The sequence below is a fragment of the Piliocolobus tephrosceles genome, chromosome 14 (genome assembly GCF_002776525.5).
Source record: "Piliocolobus tephrosceles isolate RC106 chromosome 14, ASM277652v3, whole genome shotgun sequence".
Lineage (NCBI taxonomy): Eukaryota > Metazoa > Chordata > Mammalia > Primates > Cercopithecidae > Piliocolobus > Piliocolobus tephrosceles.
The window spans coordinates 109384429-109401723 of record NC_045447.1 but is presented as its reverse complement, the minus strand read 5'-3'; the positions used below and the strand labels follow the sequence as shown (position 1 = coordinate 109401723).

Here is a 17295-nt window from a genome sequence, read left to right as displayed (position 1 = left end):
TTTTCTGCATTGCCTTGTCAAATTTTAACATTATTACTAACATTTCTAATAATACAGTTACAATTTTTTGAGACTCTAAAAGTTGGGCTGGTATCCGAGAAACACATTGAGTGATAGCGATGCTCTCTGGTCTCAGGCCTGTTTGAGTGTTGATTTTGCACTCTGGCTTCTGGCATTTAGCCTGAATGTACGTTCAGTGTACCTCTCAGTTCTAGAACGTCCTGGCAGATGAATCTAATGTACTCTCACTTATGTTCAAACACACAACCTAAAGTGTACTTCCATTTTCCTCAAATAGGACGTATGTTACTGATAATTATATGTGCAGTGCCCTTCCATACTTCCGTCTTCTTCCTTTCATTACAGAAGTACTAACTGTTCCTTGTCGCATGGTGTTCTAGTGTCCGACGATACCTGTGATGACTCCTTGTATTTTAAGAATAACTCTAACATTGACCAGGCGCGGTGGCTGACACCTGTAATCCCAGCACTTTGGGAGGCCGAGACGGGCGGATCATGAGGTCAGGAGATCGAGGCCATCCTGGCTAACATGGTGAAACCTCGTCTCTACTAAAAATAGAAAAAATTAGCTGGGCGTGGTGGTGGGCACCTGTAGTCCCAGCTACTCAGGAGGCTGAGGCAGGAGAATGGCGTGAACTCAGAAGGTGGAGCTTGCAGTGAGCCAAGATGGTGCCACTGCACTCCAGCCTGGGCTATAGAGTGAGACTCCGTCTCAAAAAAAGAAAAAGAAAAAAAGAAAAAGAGTAACTCTAACATTTTTGGAGCATTTGCTGTTTGCCAAGAACTGCTATAAATGCTTCCATGTCTTAATGCATTCAGTTCTTTGCCACTCCATGAAGGAGGAGCTACTGTTATTCTGACACTGGGACAGAGGCTGAATACCTGTCACCTGGCTCACGTGCAGAGCCGGAATGTGAACTGGGCAGATGCACAGACATTCATGCTCCTCTAGCGAGTGGCAGGAACAGCAAAAAGTGCTGTTCAGAACACCTGCTGGTAACTCGGGAGAGGGGAAGGTAAGAGCTGCTGGGATCTCTGAGCATTTCCCGACTCAGGAATATGGAACATCAACTCCCATCCTTCCTGAAAAATACTTTGTTAAAAGAAACTGTGAGGAAGCAGTAATACAAACTATCTGCAACAAATTATTTTTTATTGTAATTGGTTTCCTAGTGTATTTGCTGAAACAATGAAGATTTTCTTACTTTTTAGGTTAAATTCACTTGTCCCAGTTAAATATCCAATTAGTAAAGCTTTATTTCTGGAACATGCTTTCTTTGATTCACTGCACGCTTTCATATATTCAGGTGAAAAGGTATTGCATGGATGGAAATATGGACATCTGAATCGACGTTTTGTATCTTTGCCCTGCACGTATCATGACTGTTTTCCATCTAGGTATACTTCTCTGCCCCCTTATTCCCTGCATCTCGGTGGAGCACAGAGGTTGAGTGTAGGCTTTGGAAACGCAATGACAGGATTGGAACTTGCCTCTTCTGTTTGTTTGCTCGCTATGTGGCCTCTCTCAGCCTCGGTATTCTTATCTGTAAAATGGGATATTAATTATATCTAACTATTGATGTCATGAAATAATTCATATAAAGCATTGTGAATAGCATCGGCACATGGTGAGCGTACAGTGTCAACTAGTCTCATTCGTTTCTAGATAAAGGGAACGGTGGTTAAAGCAGTGTGATTTCTGTAATTTCACATGTTGAGACACAAACATATAACTATCCAATGTGTATCTAGCATTAGTCACATTACCATAGATTTGACTACCTTATATCCATAAGTCACTTTTATAGAAAATTCCCTCCCAAAAGTTATGTATAATAAACCAAGGACTGTGAAGGTCTTTGAATTACTCAAAAATGGGGGTGTTAAAACAATAGCAGTTATGAGGCTCTTGGTTGTTAGAAATACACCTGCATGAGCCCTTCCTGGAATCGAAGGATGCATCTCTTCCTGTTGAATATTGAGTCATTGCGGAAACTGCCAGTAAAACTGTACTCAGAACCAATCAAATGGGAAATGGGGTATGTGTCACAGGATTGTCACCGTGTGTGTTTGCTCATAACCTTTAGTGGGTAGGGAATCGGGTTAAGGAGCCTGTCCTTGGTGATATTATGCTGCTTTTGATGTGGCTTGTTGAAACTGCAGCTGATAAGCAAGGGGGGATATGGGGCATCCATGCCTTTATTCTTGAACGAGGTGCATTCCAGTCAACAGCTTCAGGCAGATACTGCCGAAGGAGGCTGTAACTTGTAACTAATCTGAATTTCACTAGATGCTTTATGTGTCTACACACAGCTTCAAGCTTGCATTTAATATATAACTTGTACTTTTTTGATCTAGTTCTTTGTTTAGATACGATGTCCTTTAAAATAAGCAAAGTGTGTTAATAACAAGTACTACTTTGGCCTTAATGTAAAATCTATTCTTTCTAGAACTGAATTTTCTGGAATTCATGAAGTTTTATTAGGTCATCTTAAGTATGAAAGAATTACCAAATTTATAGCATTCAGTTCTGTTGATTTTTAAAATTATATCAAAGTAGGTTAAAGAAGATTATGATTCCTTAATATTTATTTTTAGCTCTGTATTAAAAATTTATATTATGGAAAATTATACAAATTGAGTAGTATAAAGAACTTGTAAGTAAGTTGTTCAGCTTAAACTGTTACCAAATCATGGCCATCCCTGTTTCATGCATATTTCTGCCAACTTCTGCCTCCCCCAGGGTATTATATGCCACTCATAAATGTTTCACAGTGTTATACCTACTACTCTTTTTTAATAACATAACTGGAATACTATTACTCCATTAAAATTTTTTTAATATCCTTGATATCATTAATACCAAGACATTTCTTCAGTTTCCCTGATTGTCTCAAAACTTTTTTTAGAAAGATAATTCATTTGAAACAATATTGAAATATACATGTCAATTGGTTAGTCTCTTGTCTGTTTTTAAAACAGCTTTGAGATATAGTTCACATCCAATAAATGGCACATATTTAGCATGTACAGGTTTACAAGCTTTGATATATGTGTACACTTGTGAAAGTATCACAATGAGCAAAATCATGAGCACAGCCATCGCCCCACAACATTTCCTAGCGTTCTTTTGTAGGCCCTCTCTCTTGCCCCATTTCCCCCTGGCAACCAGTGATCTACTTTCTGTCACTACAGATTACTTTGCAGTTGCTGTAATTTTATATAAATGGAATCATGCAGCTCGTATTCTTTTTTGGTCTGTATTCTTTCTCCGAGCATACTTCCTGTGTGATTTGTATCAGTTCATTCCTTTTCATTGTGGAGTAGTAGTCTGTTATACAGGTAGACCACCATTTATCTGTTTACCTGGTGGTGATCATTGGGTGGTCTCCAGTTTTTGCTATAAAGCTGCTATGAACTTTTTTTTTTCTTTGAGACAGAGTCTCAATCTGTCACCCTGGCTGGAGTGCAGTGGTGCGATCTTGGCTCACTGCAAGCTCTGCCTCCCAGGTTCAAGTGATTCTCCTGCCTCAGCCTCCCGAGTAGCTGGGATTACAGGCACCCGCCACTACACCCAGCTAATTTTTTGTATTTTTAGTAGAGACGGAGTTTCACCATGTTGGCCAGGCTGGTCTCAAACTCCTGACCTTGTGATTCGCCCTCCTCGGCCTCCCAAAGTGCTGGGATGACAGGTGTGAGCCACCGTGACCGGCCTGAACATTTTAATATACAAGTGATATGAATATACACTTCCATTTCTCCTGGGTACATACCTAGGAGTGGAATGGTTGGACCAAATGGTATGCGTATATTTCACTTTGTAAGAAGCTGCTGAACTCTTTTCCAAAAGGGTTGTACTGTTGTTACTTTCTCACCAACAGTAAGTGAGAGTTTACTTCTCCTACCTCCTTGCCAGTACGTGGTATGGTCAGTTTTTACAACTTCCAGTCATTTTAATAGGTATATAGCTCATTATGGGTTTTTTGGTCATCATTTGTTTTTTTCTTTTTTTTTAGAGACAAGGTCTTGCTCTGTCACCCAGGCTAGAGTACAGTGGTGTGATCACAGCTCACTGTAACCTCGAATTCCTGGGCTCAAATGATCCTCCCACCTCAGCCTCCTGAGTGGCAAGCGCCACCATGCCCAGCTAATTTTTTACTTTTTTGTAGAGATGGGGTCTCGCTTTGGTACCCAGGCTAGTCTCCAACTCCTGGCCTCAAGTGCCACCTCGGCCTCCTGGAGGGCTGAAATTACAGCTGTGGGCCACCGTGTCTAGCCTCATTGTGGTTTTAATTTGCATTTCCCTAATGACTAACAGTGTTGAACATTTTTTGCGTGGTATTTCCCATCTGTATTTCTTCTTTAGTAAACCTGCTTTGATAAAGAACCACTGCCACCAGGTACTTGATTGTTTCCAGGGCATTTGGGTGGACAGAGCTGGGAAATAGACACACACACATTAGAAGAGAATATGAGTTCATTCAATATTTCCAATTCAAAGTTGCAATACGGGATTTTTTTTTTTTTTTTTTTTTTTTGAGGTGGAGTCTCGCTCTGTCGCCCAGGCTGGAGTGCTGTGGCGCGATCTTGGCTCGCTGCAAGCTCCGCCTCCCGGGTTCATGCCATTCTCCTGCCTCAGCTCCCGAGTATAGCTGGGACTACAGGCCCCTGCTACCACGACCGGCTAATTTTTTGTATTTTTTTTAGTAGAGATGGGGTTTCACCATGTTAGCCAGGATGGTCTCAATCTCCTGACCTCGTGATCCGCCCACCTCGGCCTTCCAAAGTGCCGGGATTACAAGCGTGAGCCACCGCGCCCGGCCTGCAATACGGGATTTTTACCTAGAATGCTTGTTTCTCCTTTTCTTACATACTGAAAATTCTAGTTCTGAGTAACATTGTGCTAATCATTCGTTGCACATAAAACAGTCACAGCATTACCAACACTACCTTCAGTAACACAGTTACTGAAAAGCTATGTCGAGGAGGGAGATGAGTAACCAAATTTGTATTTCAAAATCATTTGAAATAGTTTCTCTTGATGGTTATATCACCAGTTTCATAAACATTTAGGTTACTTTGATTCATTTTACTTTCAAATTTTAGAGATTGAATTTTAATTTAAATCTGTTTTATAATTATGTAAAATATTTACATGTTTCCAAAGTTCAGTCTGAAAAACATGATGTTTTTTTTTTCTTTTTAAAATGGAGTTTCACTCTTGCTCAGGCTGGAGTGCAATGGTGCAATCTCAGTTCACTGCAACCTCTGCCTCCCGGGTTCAAGCGATTCTCCTGCCTCAGCTTCCTGAGTAGCTGGGATTACAGGTGTCTGCCACCATGCCCAGCTAATTTTTGCATTTTTAGGAGAGATGGGATTTCACCATGTTGGCCAGGCCTTTGTCGAATTCCTGACCTCAAGTGATCAACTGGCCTCGGCCTCCCAAAGTGCTGGGATTACAGACATGAGCCACCACGCCCAACCAAAACATGGTATTTTCAAATAGCTTTTATCCCTGTTTTTTTCCTGGCTTACATTCCAATTAAAAAAAAAATGGCCCAGTGTGGTGGCTCATGTCTGCAGTCCCAGCACTGTGGGAGGCCAAGGTGGGTGAATTGCTTGAGCTTAGTTTGAGACCAGCCTAGGCAACCAGTGAGACCCTCCCCCACCCCATCTCTACAAAAAATACAAAAATTAGCCGGTATGGTGGCGCGTGCCTATAGTAGTCCCAGCTACTCTGAGGGCTGAAGTGAGAGGGTCCCTTGAGCCCAGGAGGCAGAGGTTGCAGTGAGCAGAGATCACGCCACCGCACTCCAGCCTGGGTGACAGAGGGAGACCCTGTCTCAGAAACAAACAACAAAAAGAACCTCTCTATCTGTCTGTGCTAGGCATGTGTATTTGTGTGGTCTCCAAGGTACTGCACACCCCTCCTTGCTTTTCTCGTTCACTCTGGAAGGTGCTCCATGGCAGTGTATGGAGGCAGTCCTCATTCCTTTCTCAGCTGCTATACTATAGCTTTTCACCAAGTTCTTCTGGATCGGTTTGGGTGGCTCCATTGATTTGCTGTTCCGGTGTCTTAGTATCTTCCAATATTTTTGCCAATATATATTTGAGATCTCTGTTTTGATATTGGTATTTTTCCAGCATTTTATTCTGAAAATTTCCAAACACAGCAAAGTTTAAAGAATTTTATAGCGAACATCTATACTTACCACTACCTAAATGCTACCATTTATATCTTATATATTCATTTTATGTTAAGCATTCATCATTAATCCACCATGTTTTTTGACACATTTCATAATAAATTGTAGACATCTATATACTTCCCCCTAAATAGTTCAACATACATATCACTAAATAGAACTTAATATTTGTTTACAGTTTCTTCTTCTGATATAAAATGTATATACTGTGAAATGTATAAATCTTAACTGTAATTCACTGTTTTGATAAATGCATGTACTTGTGGAATCCAAACTCCTGTCAATATACAGAACATTATCAATCACGCCAGAAAGTTCCTTCATATTCCTTCATGTTACCTTTTCTTTGATGTTTTTTCTACCATCGGCTTGGTATTGTAAAGTCACTGCAAATTTGTCTATTTTGGATGCACTGTGGTTAGGTTTCTCTACCGATTTTGCTTATATTTTTCATAACATTGATTGGTGTATTTCTATAATAGAACCTTAAATTACATCAGCTCTTCAGTGAAGATACAGATTTGATTCTCTCCCCACTCTCCACCTACTGTTTTTTTTGTTTGTTTGTTTTTGGAGACAGAGTCTCGTTCTGTCACCCAGGCTGGAGTGCAGTGGCGCCATCTCGGCTCACTGCAGCCTCCGCCTCCCGGGTTCAAGAGATTCTCCTGCCTCAGCCTCCTGAGTAGCTGGGATTACAGGCATGCACCACCACACCCAGCTAACTTTTGTATTTTTAGTAGAGATGGGGTTTCTACATGTTAGGCTGGTCTCAAACACCTGACCTTGTGATCCCCCTGCCTTGGCCTCCCAAAGTGTTGGGATTACAGGCATGAGCCACCGTGCCTGGCCTGTTTTTTTCCTTTAAACATCTTCAAGATATAATTCTCGTACTATAGCACTCAAATCTCTTAAGTATATAGGCCAGGTGCGGTTGTTCAGACCTGTAATCCCAACAGTTTAGGAGGCAGAGGCAGGAGGATCACTTGAGGCCAGGAATTCAAGACCAGCCTGGACTACACGGTGAGACCCTGTCTCTACAAAATTGTAAAAATTAGCTGGGCCTGATGGCTTATGCCTGTAGTCCCATCTACTCTCAGGAAGCTGAGGTGGGAGGATCCTTGGACTCAGGAGGTTGAAAGTATGGTGAGCCATCATCATGCCACTGCACTCCAGCCTGGCCAACAGAGTGAAACCCTGTCTCAGACAAATAAATGAATAAACGAATGAATGCATGGATGAATGGTTTGGGGTATGTTATGTTACATTATTAATTTTTTAAATTGCAGTAAAAATAACATAAAAATTGCCATTTTTACCATTTTAATATATACAATTTAGTGGAAAATACACAGTTTAGTGGCCTCAGTAACATTCACAGTGTGTGTAACCATCACCACCATCCATCTCTGGAACTTTTTTTTTTTTTTGAGACAGTCTTGCTCTGTCACCCAGGCTGGAGAGCAGTGGTGCGATCTCAGCTCACTGCAGCCCCCACCTCCCAGGTTCAAGCGATTCTCCTGCCTCAGCCTCCTGAGTAGCTGAGACTACAGGCACCCGCCACCACACCCAGCTAATTTTTTTGGTATTTTTTAGTAGAGACAGGGTTTCACCATATTGGCCAGGCTAGTCTCGAACTCCTGACCTCGTGATCTGCCCGCCTCGGCCTCCCAAGTGCTGGGATTACAGGCGTGAGCCACCACGCCCGGCCTTGTAGAACTTTTTCATCACGAACAGAAACTCTATATCCATTCAGCCCTAACTCCCCATTTCCCCTCAGCATGTAGTAACCTCTATTTTACTTGTGCTTATGCATGTGCCTATTCTAGGTGCCTCATCTAAGTGGAATCGTTCAATGTTCCTTTTGTGCCTGGCTTATTTTAACTATTAGCATCAGGTTTTCAGTTTTATCCATGTTGTAGCATGTGCCAGTCTTCATTTCCTTTATTTTTATTTTTATTTTTTATTTTTGCGTATTTTTTGGTGATTTTCAAATCTACAGTTTAATCCTTTTAAAGTGTACAATTCAGTGGCAGTTAGTACATTCAGAGTGTTACGCAACCGTCACCATGATCTGGTCCAGAACGCGGTCATCATCCCAAAAGGAAACCTCGTGCCCATTCAGCCTCACCCCGTCCTCCCTCCCTGCAGCCCTGGCCACCACTCGTCTGCTTCCTGTCTGGGAACCTGGCTCCTCTGCATAGTTCATGTAAATGAATTCACACACAGAAGTCTTTTCTGCCTGGTTTATTTCACTTGCATCATTTTCTCAAGGTTTGTTCATGTTGTAATGTGTATTAATACTTTGTTTCTCTTTTTTTTTTTTTTTTTTTTTGAGACGGAGTCTCGCTCTGTCGCCCAAGCTGGAGTGCAGTGGCCGGACCTCAGCTCACCGCAAGCTCTGCCTCCCGGGTTCCCGCCATTCTCCTGCCTCAGCCTCCCGAGTAGCTGGGACTACAGGTGCCCGCCACCTCGCCCGGCTAGTTTTTTGTATTTTTTAGTAGAGACGGGGTTTCACCGTGTTAGCCAGGATAGTCTCGATCTCCTGACCTCGTGATCCGCCCGTCTCAGCCTCCCAAAGTGCTGGGATTACAGGCTTGAGCCACTGCGCCCAGCTGTTTCTCTTTTTATTGCCAGATAATATTCCAAAAAGTCTGCCATATTTGGTTTATCCACTCATTAGTTAATAGACATTTCGGTTGTGTTCACTTTTTGGCTATTATGAATCGCGCTGCAGTGAACACTTGGGTTTAAGTTTGCATGTGGATGTATGTTTTCATTTCTTTTGGGTATAAACCCAGGAGTGAAATTTCTGGGTCAGAGGCTAACTCAGCCTAGATTTTTGAGGAACCACCAGACTGCTTTCCAAAGTGGCTACACCATTTCACATTCCCACTGGCAGTGTATGTGGGTTCCAGTTTCTCCATGTCCTTCCCAACGCTTGTCAAATGTCTTTTTGATTCTAACCATCCCACTGGGTGTGGAATTGTGCAGCTCTGTGGTTCTGACTTGTCTTTCTCTAATAGCTAATGATGTGCAACATCTTACTGCCTATTTGTGTATCTTCTCTGGAAAAATGTTTATTCGGATCCTTGCCTTTTTTGAGGGGAGGGTGTTCATTTGTCTCAATTAAAGACGACTTGTATCTAGAATTCATAAAGCATTCTTTTTTTTTTTTTTTTAAAGAGACAGTGTCTCACTGTGTTGCCTAGGCTGGAACACAGCGGCCATTCACACACGTGATCATAGCTCACTGCAGCCTGGAACACCTGGCCTCAAGCAGTCCTCCTACCTCAGCCCCTCAGTGGCTAGGACTATGGGCATGAGCCACCACGCCTGCCTCTTCCTAAAGGATTCTTTATGTATTCTAGATACAAGTCCCTTTTGAGATATATTATTTGTAAATATTTTCTCCCATTTTGTGGACTGTCTTTTTACTTTCTTGATGGTGTCCTTTGTCGTACAGAAGTGTCTGCTGATGTTCGACGTACGTACTTTTGTTGCTTGTGCTTTTGGTGTCATGTGGAAGAAACCACTGCCCAATCCAGGGTTAGGAAGGTTTCTGCCTAGGTTTTCTGCCAAGAGTTTTCTATTTTAGCTCTTGTATTTATGGTGTGAGGTAGGTCTAACTTCTTTCTTTTGGTGTGGATATCCAGTTGTCCCAGCACCATTTGTTGAAAATACTTTTCATTCTCCATTGAATTGTCTTTGGCACCACGGTTGGAAAAAAAAATCAATTGACCATAAATGTGAGGGTTTCTTTCTGGACTCTGAATTATTTTCTCTCGATCTATATTTCTGTCTTTTGTTTTCTTTTTAAAATTCATTAAAGAGGATATTTACAAAAGTATGCATTTATGAACCACTGCTTTAAAACTTCTGTTTATGGTTTCCTGTATTTTATTTCAGCTCATTTTCCGTAATTACCTCGTTTTGTCTGTCATGGAGTGGTGAAGTGTAATGTTAATGTCATCAGGATGGTGATGTTCCCATTTTTCAAAGATTGCTTTGAACACAGGAAGTATTTTCTGTTGGCAGTGATAACATAAAATGTTGAAAATGAAATATGGAAGCTTGTGAGTCAAAGATTTTCTTACCTTACTTGCATTTGAAATGCAGTACCACAAAAATATGTAGAATAAATGGTTATAACTTTTCCTTTAATAAAGTAGACATTTTTATACCATTAAAAATTTTTCTTTATGATTATACATCTCTTTATAGAATTCCTGAGTTGGAGGTAGAAGAAGAAACCCAAGTTCAAGAGATGACCTTAGATGAGTGGAAAAATCTTCAAGAACAGACCAGACCAAAGCCTGAGTTTAACATCCGGAAACCAGAATCCTCTGTTCCTTCCAAGGCAGTGGTGATTCACAAGTCAAAATACAGAGATGATGTAAGCATTCATTTCCTGTGTGGGGGTGATCTTTGCTTTTACCTTATTGGAAGTGAAATGGACCTTTCCACTTCTATCTTGAAAATGGAGCATTAGTAATTGGCGCTTTTGTTTCTAATCAGAGATGATCTATGCCTGATTTTCCTGTATCTTTATTGTTCATTAAGAAAAGGAATTGAAACTTGCTGTATTGAGAGCAGCACGGAGCAGTGAGAGGAACAGCGTACCCGCTACTCCCCCGGGGCCGTGCTGGGACTGTACACATACTGTGTGTTCACTGTATTTCATTCTTCTCAAGCGAGAGGTACAGGTTGTGTCTTGTACAGTTCAGAGTTATTCAAAGGATAACTACACTCTGGTTTCCCTGATCAGTTTACTTTACTTTCAACTCGGATTTTTGATGAGAGCATTTCACTCTGAGTAGTTGATGACGTTTTAAACTGTGGTTGAGGTTCCATGCTCTTCTGACGTCTTTCCCATGTTGGTTCAGCAGCTTTGCGCCCCTTGCCTAACTGCAGAGGTGGCGGGAAACGAGTCCCCGAACTGCCTGGCTGCTTGGTCAGGCCACAGTGGCGTGTGCTGCGGGGGTTGCAGGGAGCTCCTCCGTGTTGTGAGGCCTTACTGCTCACGGCGTCCATCCGGCTCTTCTCAGAAGCTTCAGTTTTGCAGGGAGAGGTGTCGGGGAAACATCCAGCAGCCTGTGTTGATAGGGATGCCACCGGGTCATTGAGTCCCCTACTTAAGTTACTGAACTGAAGGCAAGGTCCACTGAAGTGTTGTCATTATGGGATTTGAATCTGTGTCATTCCGTGACAGCTTGATCCAGTTGCTGTGTCGAGGTGGGAGCAAGCGGGTTCTTCCTCTCTGTGGGGTGTGAGTCATTGGTTCTCATGTGCAGTCTCAGGAATGCCACCCTGTTGTGGAGTTGTCATTGACACTTGGGTTAGTTTCATTTCTGAGTGAATACTTTGATTAGGGGGTCATTTAAGATACAGGGTTCTTGGGAGGCCAAGGCGGGTGGATCACCTGAGGTTAGGAGATCGAGGCCCTCCTGGCTAACACGGTGAAACCCCGTCTCTACTTAAAATACAAAAATTAGCCGGGCGAGGTGGCGGCGCCTGTGGTCCCAGCTACTCGGGAGGCTGAGGCAGGAGAATGGCGGGAACCCGGGAGGCAGAGCTTGCAGTGAGCCGAGATTGTGCCACTGCACTCCAGCCCGGGCGGCAGAGTGAGACTCCGTCTCCAAAAAAAAAAAAAAGATACAGGATTCTCTCCCATCCTCTTGTTTCGGTCAGTCCAAGCTGTAGGAGGCCTTTTACTAGTACGTTTGGAGCTGTTCCACGAGAAACGGCTTTTTGTGGACATAGGTGGCCAGAGCGTTATTTCCTTGGCAATCCCTGGGAGGCGTTTTCTGATTCCATTAGCTGGCTGGGTTGGGTCTTTACCTGTCCACTTCCTTCGTTCTTCTTTGTTCCAGGCATTGTAAGTAAAATTTTCTCAAAAACAAATGTGCTGCCAGGATTGAAATGTGCAGCTGACATGTTAGGTAAAAATAGAAGCTGCTGTTTCTTAATCCACACCAGATTCGTCCTCCCTGGCTCCAGAGGTCTCCCAGAATATTTGAAGCAAGTGGGTTAGCTGAGTCATCGAGCTTGGTCTCAGTGAAGCACACATCTTGGTCCTTGTTAATCTTAAAGGATTGAAGCTTTTAGCTAGGAATTGTTCTTAAAGCAACACAAGCCTGATCTTGGGTTCATCAGTTTACTTTGTTCTGGACACCTGAAGAGACAAAAGCACTAGAATACCTAGCAAAGTTGAGACCTAGTAACAGCCCCGTGTGAGGCACTGGGCATTAAAGCACTTTGGCCAGGGCCAGCTGGAGCTGCGAGTGGAGCCCATGCCTTTGTATGTCCTCAGACTGTGTGTCCATCCCTGCTGCACTCTCCCGAGGCCGTTCCTGCCCCTTCCTGCAGTGGGAGGCGGCTCAAAGCAGGGCCCCAGGGCGACCTTACCAGGGCTTCCCTGCTGAGTGCCAAACGAGGCAAGAGTTGGTTCTTTTGCCCGTTACTATTTTTTGTGTGTGTATCTTTTTACAGAGTGCCAGTGCTCCTGGATTGTTTTTCTTCACCTTTTTAGCACTAAGCATCCAACTACCTAAAGCCTCTGCTTTATTTTAACCTGAGACCTTAAAGGGGACACAAATGTTAAGCGTGAAGGCTGCCATGAGCGTATGGCCTGAAGGTGTGGATGTGCTTGTGGAAACTTGGTTCCATTTCCTGGTTGTAGTAATGTTTAATGTTGTGGCACTTTGGAGATTCTCATCTGAGATCACTGACGTATTTTCTGTTCTGTAGGTTTTTATTTTACTTAAAGTGGGTTTGTGTGTGTGTTACCATTATTATGAGTTGAAGCCAAATCAAATTTGGATCAGATTTATTTAATTTATTTAATATAGTTGTCACAAGATATAGAATTTTAATGAAAGCAGTTCTTAAAAAGCAGCTTGACTTTGTGCAGTGTTGGTAGAACACTCAGGTAACCATACTCTGTTGTTTTTATAAAATTTCTCTGTATTTTGAGTGAGAATTATTTATTATAAATCATGTGATTTCTAGCACGTGGTATTTAGAGTCAGCACCCATGCTGAAAGGAATTTCTCTGTTAAATTCTAATCTGGGAAGGAGATATTTCCTTATTTATCAAAGCATCTGTGAACAGATAAGACAGAAAATAAGCAAAAATGAACACTTTTTTATCTCAGCAAAATACACTTAGATATAAAACATGTATATTGTTTGCTATTATTAGTCATGCCGAATCTTACATCTTAACCTGCTCAGGTGATAGAAATTTGGTCCCACTTGAAATCATAAGTTCAAAGATGTTTGGATTAAGATTGTAATTGCAAGAATGTGGGACTGGAAAACATACGGACTCACCGTCTTGGAATTGGAACAGCAGTGCTGCCTTCCTCTGTCCAGCTCTGCAGCCCAGGGCCAGGGACACACCAGAGAGTGGCTCGGTCTAGCCGCTGACGGTGTTTAGCTCCTGTGCAGCACATTGCAGCCACTAAGCCAGATGAGTGTGGGGATGGGTATGGACTTGTGCGTGTTGGATGCTGTAACTGTGTTTCAGATGGTAAAAGATGACTATGAGGACGATTCCCATGTTTTCCGGAAACCCGCCAATGACATCACATCCCAGCTGGAGATTAATTTTGGCAACCTCCCTCGTCCCGGGCGTGGAGCCAGAGGAGGCACGCGGGGAGGCCGGGGAAGGATCAGGAGGGCAGAGAACTATGGACCCAGAGCAGAAGTGGTGGTAGGTGTCTGTATTATAAATCCCGAATGGTTTGCTGAAGGAAGTAAATAAGGACGGTGTCCCGGGCCCAGGATGGTCTATTTCAGAGGGTCATCGGTTTCTGCAGTGACTTTTCCTGTAGCTAGCGTGGGCCTGATGTTGGGGCATTTGGACGGTGTTGCAGCATCATGGACATCTTGGCTAGAGACCATTTGTAGCCCTGACTTCCAGGGTCTGCTGTGAAGGCACTCCCAGGATCCGAGAAAAACTCACTCTCATCTGCATTAGACAAGATCCCCAGGCTTGGGATTGAACTGGAGCCCCTGACATTTTGCTCACTGTGGCCTGATTGTATACCTTGGGCTCAAGTGATGCTGTCAGAGCGAACAGAATCCTTCCTAAGATCTCAAGCCCTTTGTGAGGGCACCTTCTTCAACCCCTCCCCAGCTCACTGGCCTCATACCGTCCTCAGCCAAGGCTGCCTGCTTCTAGCGCTCGACACAGCACGCTCCTTACCCCTGGCCTCTGCCTGCGGCCTCTGTCCATCCTTCCAACCTCCCTTCCTCACAGGTTTCTTTGATCACATCTCCTAGACCCGTCAAGGTCTCGGAGCAAAGGAGTTTCTTTTCGTTGCAGCCTGATCTCCGTGTGTGACCGTATTCCCACTGGTGTGGCTATGAGTCAGCGGCTGCTTTTGCTCATTATCCGTTGATGCAGTGCCATGCAGTGCCTGGCATGCAGTAGGTGCTTCCTAATGTGGTGTGGACACTTACCCATTGGAAGTCAGCCCTGAGGCCCTGTGGCACAGACTCCTTCTCTGTGGCTGGTCTTGGCAGTGCTCCTCTTGCTGCCAGTTCCCTCGCTCTAGGGAGCAGCCCCTGGAAGCAGTATCTGTGGTTTGGCTTTGCTTAAGCAGGAGCAAAAACACAATTTTTTTGGGGGGTGGGGGTAGGGGTATATTTGGGGCCAGGCTGGAAATAGGGTCTGTTCTCAGATAGGAAGCACATCCTCACTCCTTTCCTATAGCGAGCGGAGCTCTGGCCCCTGCCGCACTCCGGGGCGTGTGCCGGGAAACCGCCGAGATCCAGCGCCTCCCGCCTCTTCACCCGCATCTGTCCCCACCTCCACAAGCTGTGTAGCCCCCACCTCAGAAGAGCCCTTAGCGCCACCCCTGCCCCCATCAGGCCACGCTGTTTCCCAGTCCAGGTCCTTGTTCCCTTTGCTTATCCACTGAGGTTCATCCCAGGGTGAACCTTCTCTTCCCACAAAACCTTGCCTGACCTCGGTGTCCACTTTGCCATCAAATGGCACCGGACGGCCCTCCCGTGGCCCCTCCCTCCCAGGACGTTGGTGAAGCTCCTGACTCGATGGTCAGTTTCTCCAGCGCCATGAGCTCCCCGAGGATAGGCACTGTCTGTGCTGCTCCTCCCTGCAGCGCCCGGCACGCAGTCACCGTTCTGTTTACTCCGTGAAGGACGTGCCCATGCGGAGCCCCCCAGTAAGAGCTTGCAGGACATAGGAAGGGAGGCCGCTCCGTTTTCGAGGAGACCGGAGGCCTGTGTTGGGGGGAGCTGTGCTTTCCTGGGTTAGCAGTGACCTGTGCCTCTCCCCTTCCCCCTGTGGATCCTGCCTCTAATGCAGGCCCCTCAGCGCTGGTGCCAGGCCCTTGTTATCCCATTGGGATACTGGGAGTGGATGAAGGGGCAGTGGATTTCAAAGTATGTCTTTTCTTCTTTAGATGCAAGATGTCGCCCCCAACCCGGATGACCCTGAAGACTTCCCGGCGCTGTCTTGAAAGAGCCTGCGTCCCGGCAGCGCGGGGCTGCGTTACACACCTGTGGAGGCTTTTCCGGCTGGGCCAAGAGAGTCGGACTCTGAGAACAATAGATGTTGCTTTTCCCATGTTGTGTGAATTTGTCGCACTTTTTCGGGCTGGGCTGTTAGAGGGGCTTCTCCAGAGGCTTGAGAGCAGGCCCTTTCCCAAGAAGGTGAAGAATGGTGACTGTTTTTACTGAAGGAATTTCAAACGAAGTTCAGTAATAATGTATAAACTGTGTGCATAAGAGATAGTCTAGACTCCCCCGCGGGAGCGTGGAGGGAAAGGAGGTTGTCGAATAGACTCCACGGAGACTCTTAGGAAGCAGTAGATTCCCGGAGGCTGTGCCTTTAGCATAAGAGGAAACGCATAGAACTGGAACTGTTCACGGAAAGCAGTCACAGCTGAGTTTTCAGAGACCAAGAAATTAAAATACAATTGTACTCACTGTTTACTTGTAAATGTTATCTACTCTCCTGAAATATTTTCCTTTCTGGTTTTCACTTAACCAGTCATTTAAAAATCGCTATCGTGTAGCCACTGGCCACCACTCTGTGACACAGAATCAGAGAAAGTGTTGATTTTTAATTGTGATTTAAACTACCTCCTGGTTTCTGTGTGTGTGCACACACACAGCTAGTGTTTGGGTGGTTTTTAGGAAGAATATTGAGTATATGACTTTAAAAACCATGTTATTTAACCTGCCAGTCAAATGGAAATGGACCATGGCAAAAGCAAATACTGCAGCCTTTTCTTCCACAGAACCAGAGTCAGAGGTCGGCAGCTGTGTACAAAGGCCTCCGCCTTCGGCTTGGGCAAAAGTTGTAAATAACCAGTATTTATTAAGCACTTATGAGCAGTTTTTCTCACTCAGTCCTGGCCCCAGTTCTAGAGTTCCTCTTTATGGCTTTTGGTGAAAGTTGGGGGTTGGGGGTACACCTCAGAGGTTCAGTAATTCACCTGGAGTCCCACGCTGAACAGAGCTGGACCCAGAGCCACACGCCCAAAAGCACACACTGTGCTGGGGAGGACGTGGGCCTAGGAGGGCCTGCAGGTCCAGGCAGCTGTAGAGCTGCTAGAAGCTGGGGTGTTGCTCTCCCTGCTTTCTCACAGACACCACAGGTACTGTCTGCCTGTTGTCACACAGCTCGTATGCTCGCTTGAGATGGAATCTGAGCCTCGGTCCCGGGATCTGTGCTTTTTCCCACCTTGCCACACTCTCAGGTGGCTTTGAACTGGAAGCCACGTGCAAATAAAGGTTGGTATTCGCTCCTGACTTTGTGTAGAGAAAACAGTCCTTTGGTTACTCTCAGGCCACAGCAGTCAGTCAGGATTTTGTTGAATAATCAAAGCTGAATCCGTACACATCAGGGTCAGTTAAGGATGTCTGCTTTGGGTGACAGCCTACTTTTGGTCTCTTATTAAATGATTATCTGAGTACTAAGGTTTATCAACTGAGTGTTTTCTTCCTTTTCCTGGAAAAGGCAATGGATGCAAGCGCCCTGATTTCCAGAATCTGAACCTAGCTGGTACAACATCGGGGCTGCGTCATGCCTCAG

At 44.5% G+C, this 17295-nt stretch overlaps 1 protein-coding gene across 2 annotated transcripts in view; it reads left to right on the top strand.

Annotated features, from left to right (window-relative positions):
- Positions 1-17012, top strand: part of HABP4 (hyaluronan binding protein 4) — a 41148-nt gene extending 24136 nt beyond the window's left edge. The window contains exons 6-8 of one of the 2 annotated variants that reach the window (XM_023185267.1): positions 10449-10620; positions 13756-13941; positions 15659-17012. In XM_023185267.1, coding sequence (XP_023041035.1) covers positions 10449-10620; positions 13756-13941; positions 15659-15715 — 415 coding nt within the window. In that variant the 3' untranslated portion in view covers positions 15716-17012. Of the gene's footprint in view, positions 1-401; positions 529-10448; positions 10621-13755; positions 13942-15658 lie in introns of those variants that run through there. The other variant, XM_023185268.1, reaches the window with a different exon arrangement.
- Positions 17013-17295: the final 283 nt, after the last annotated feature.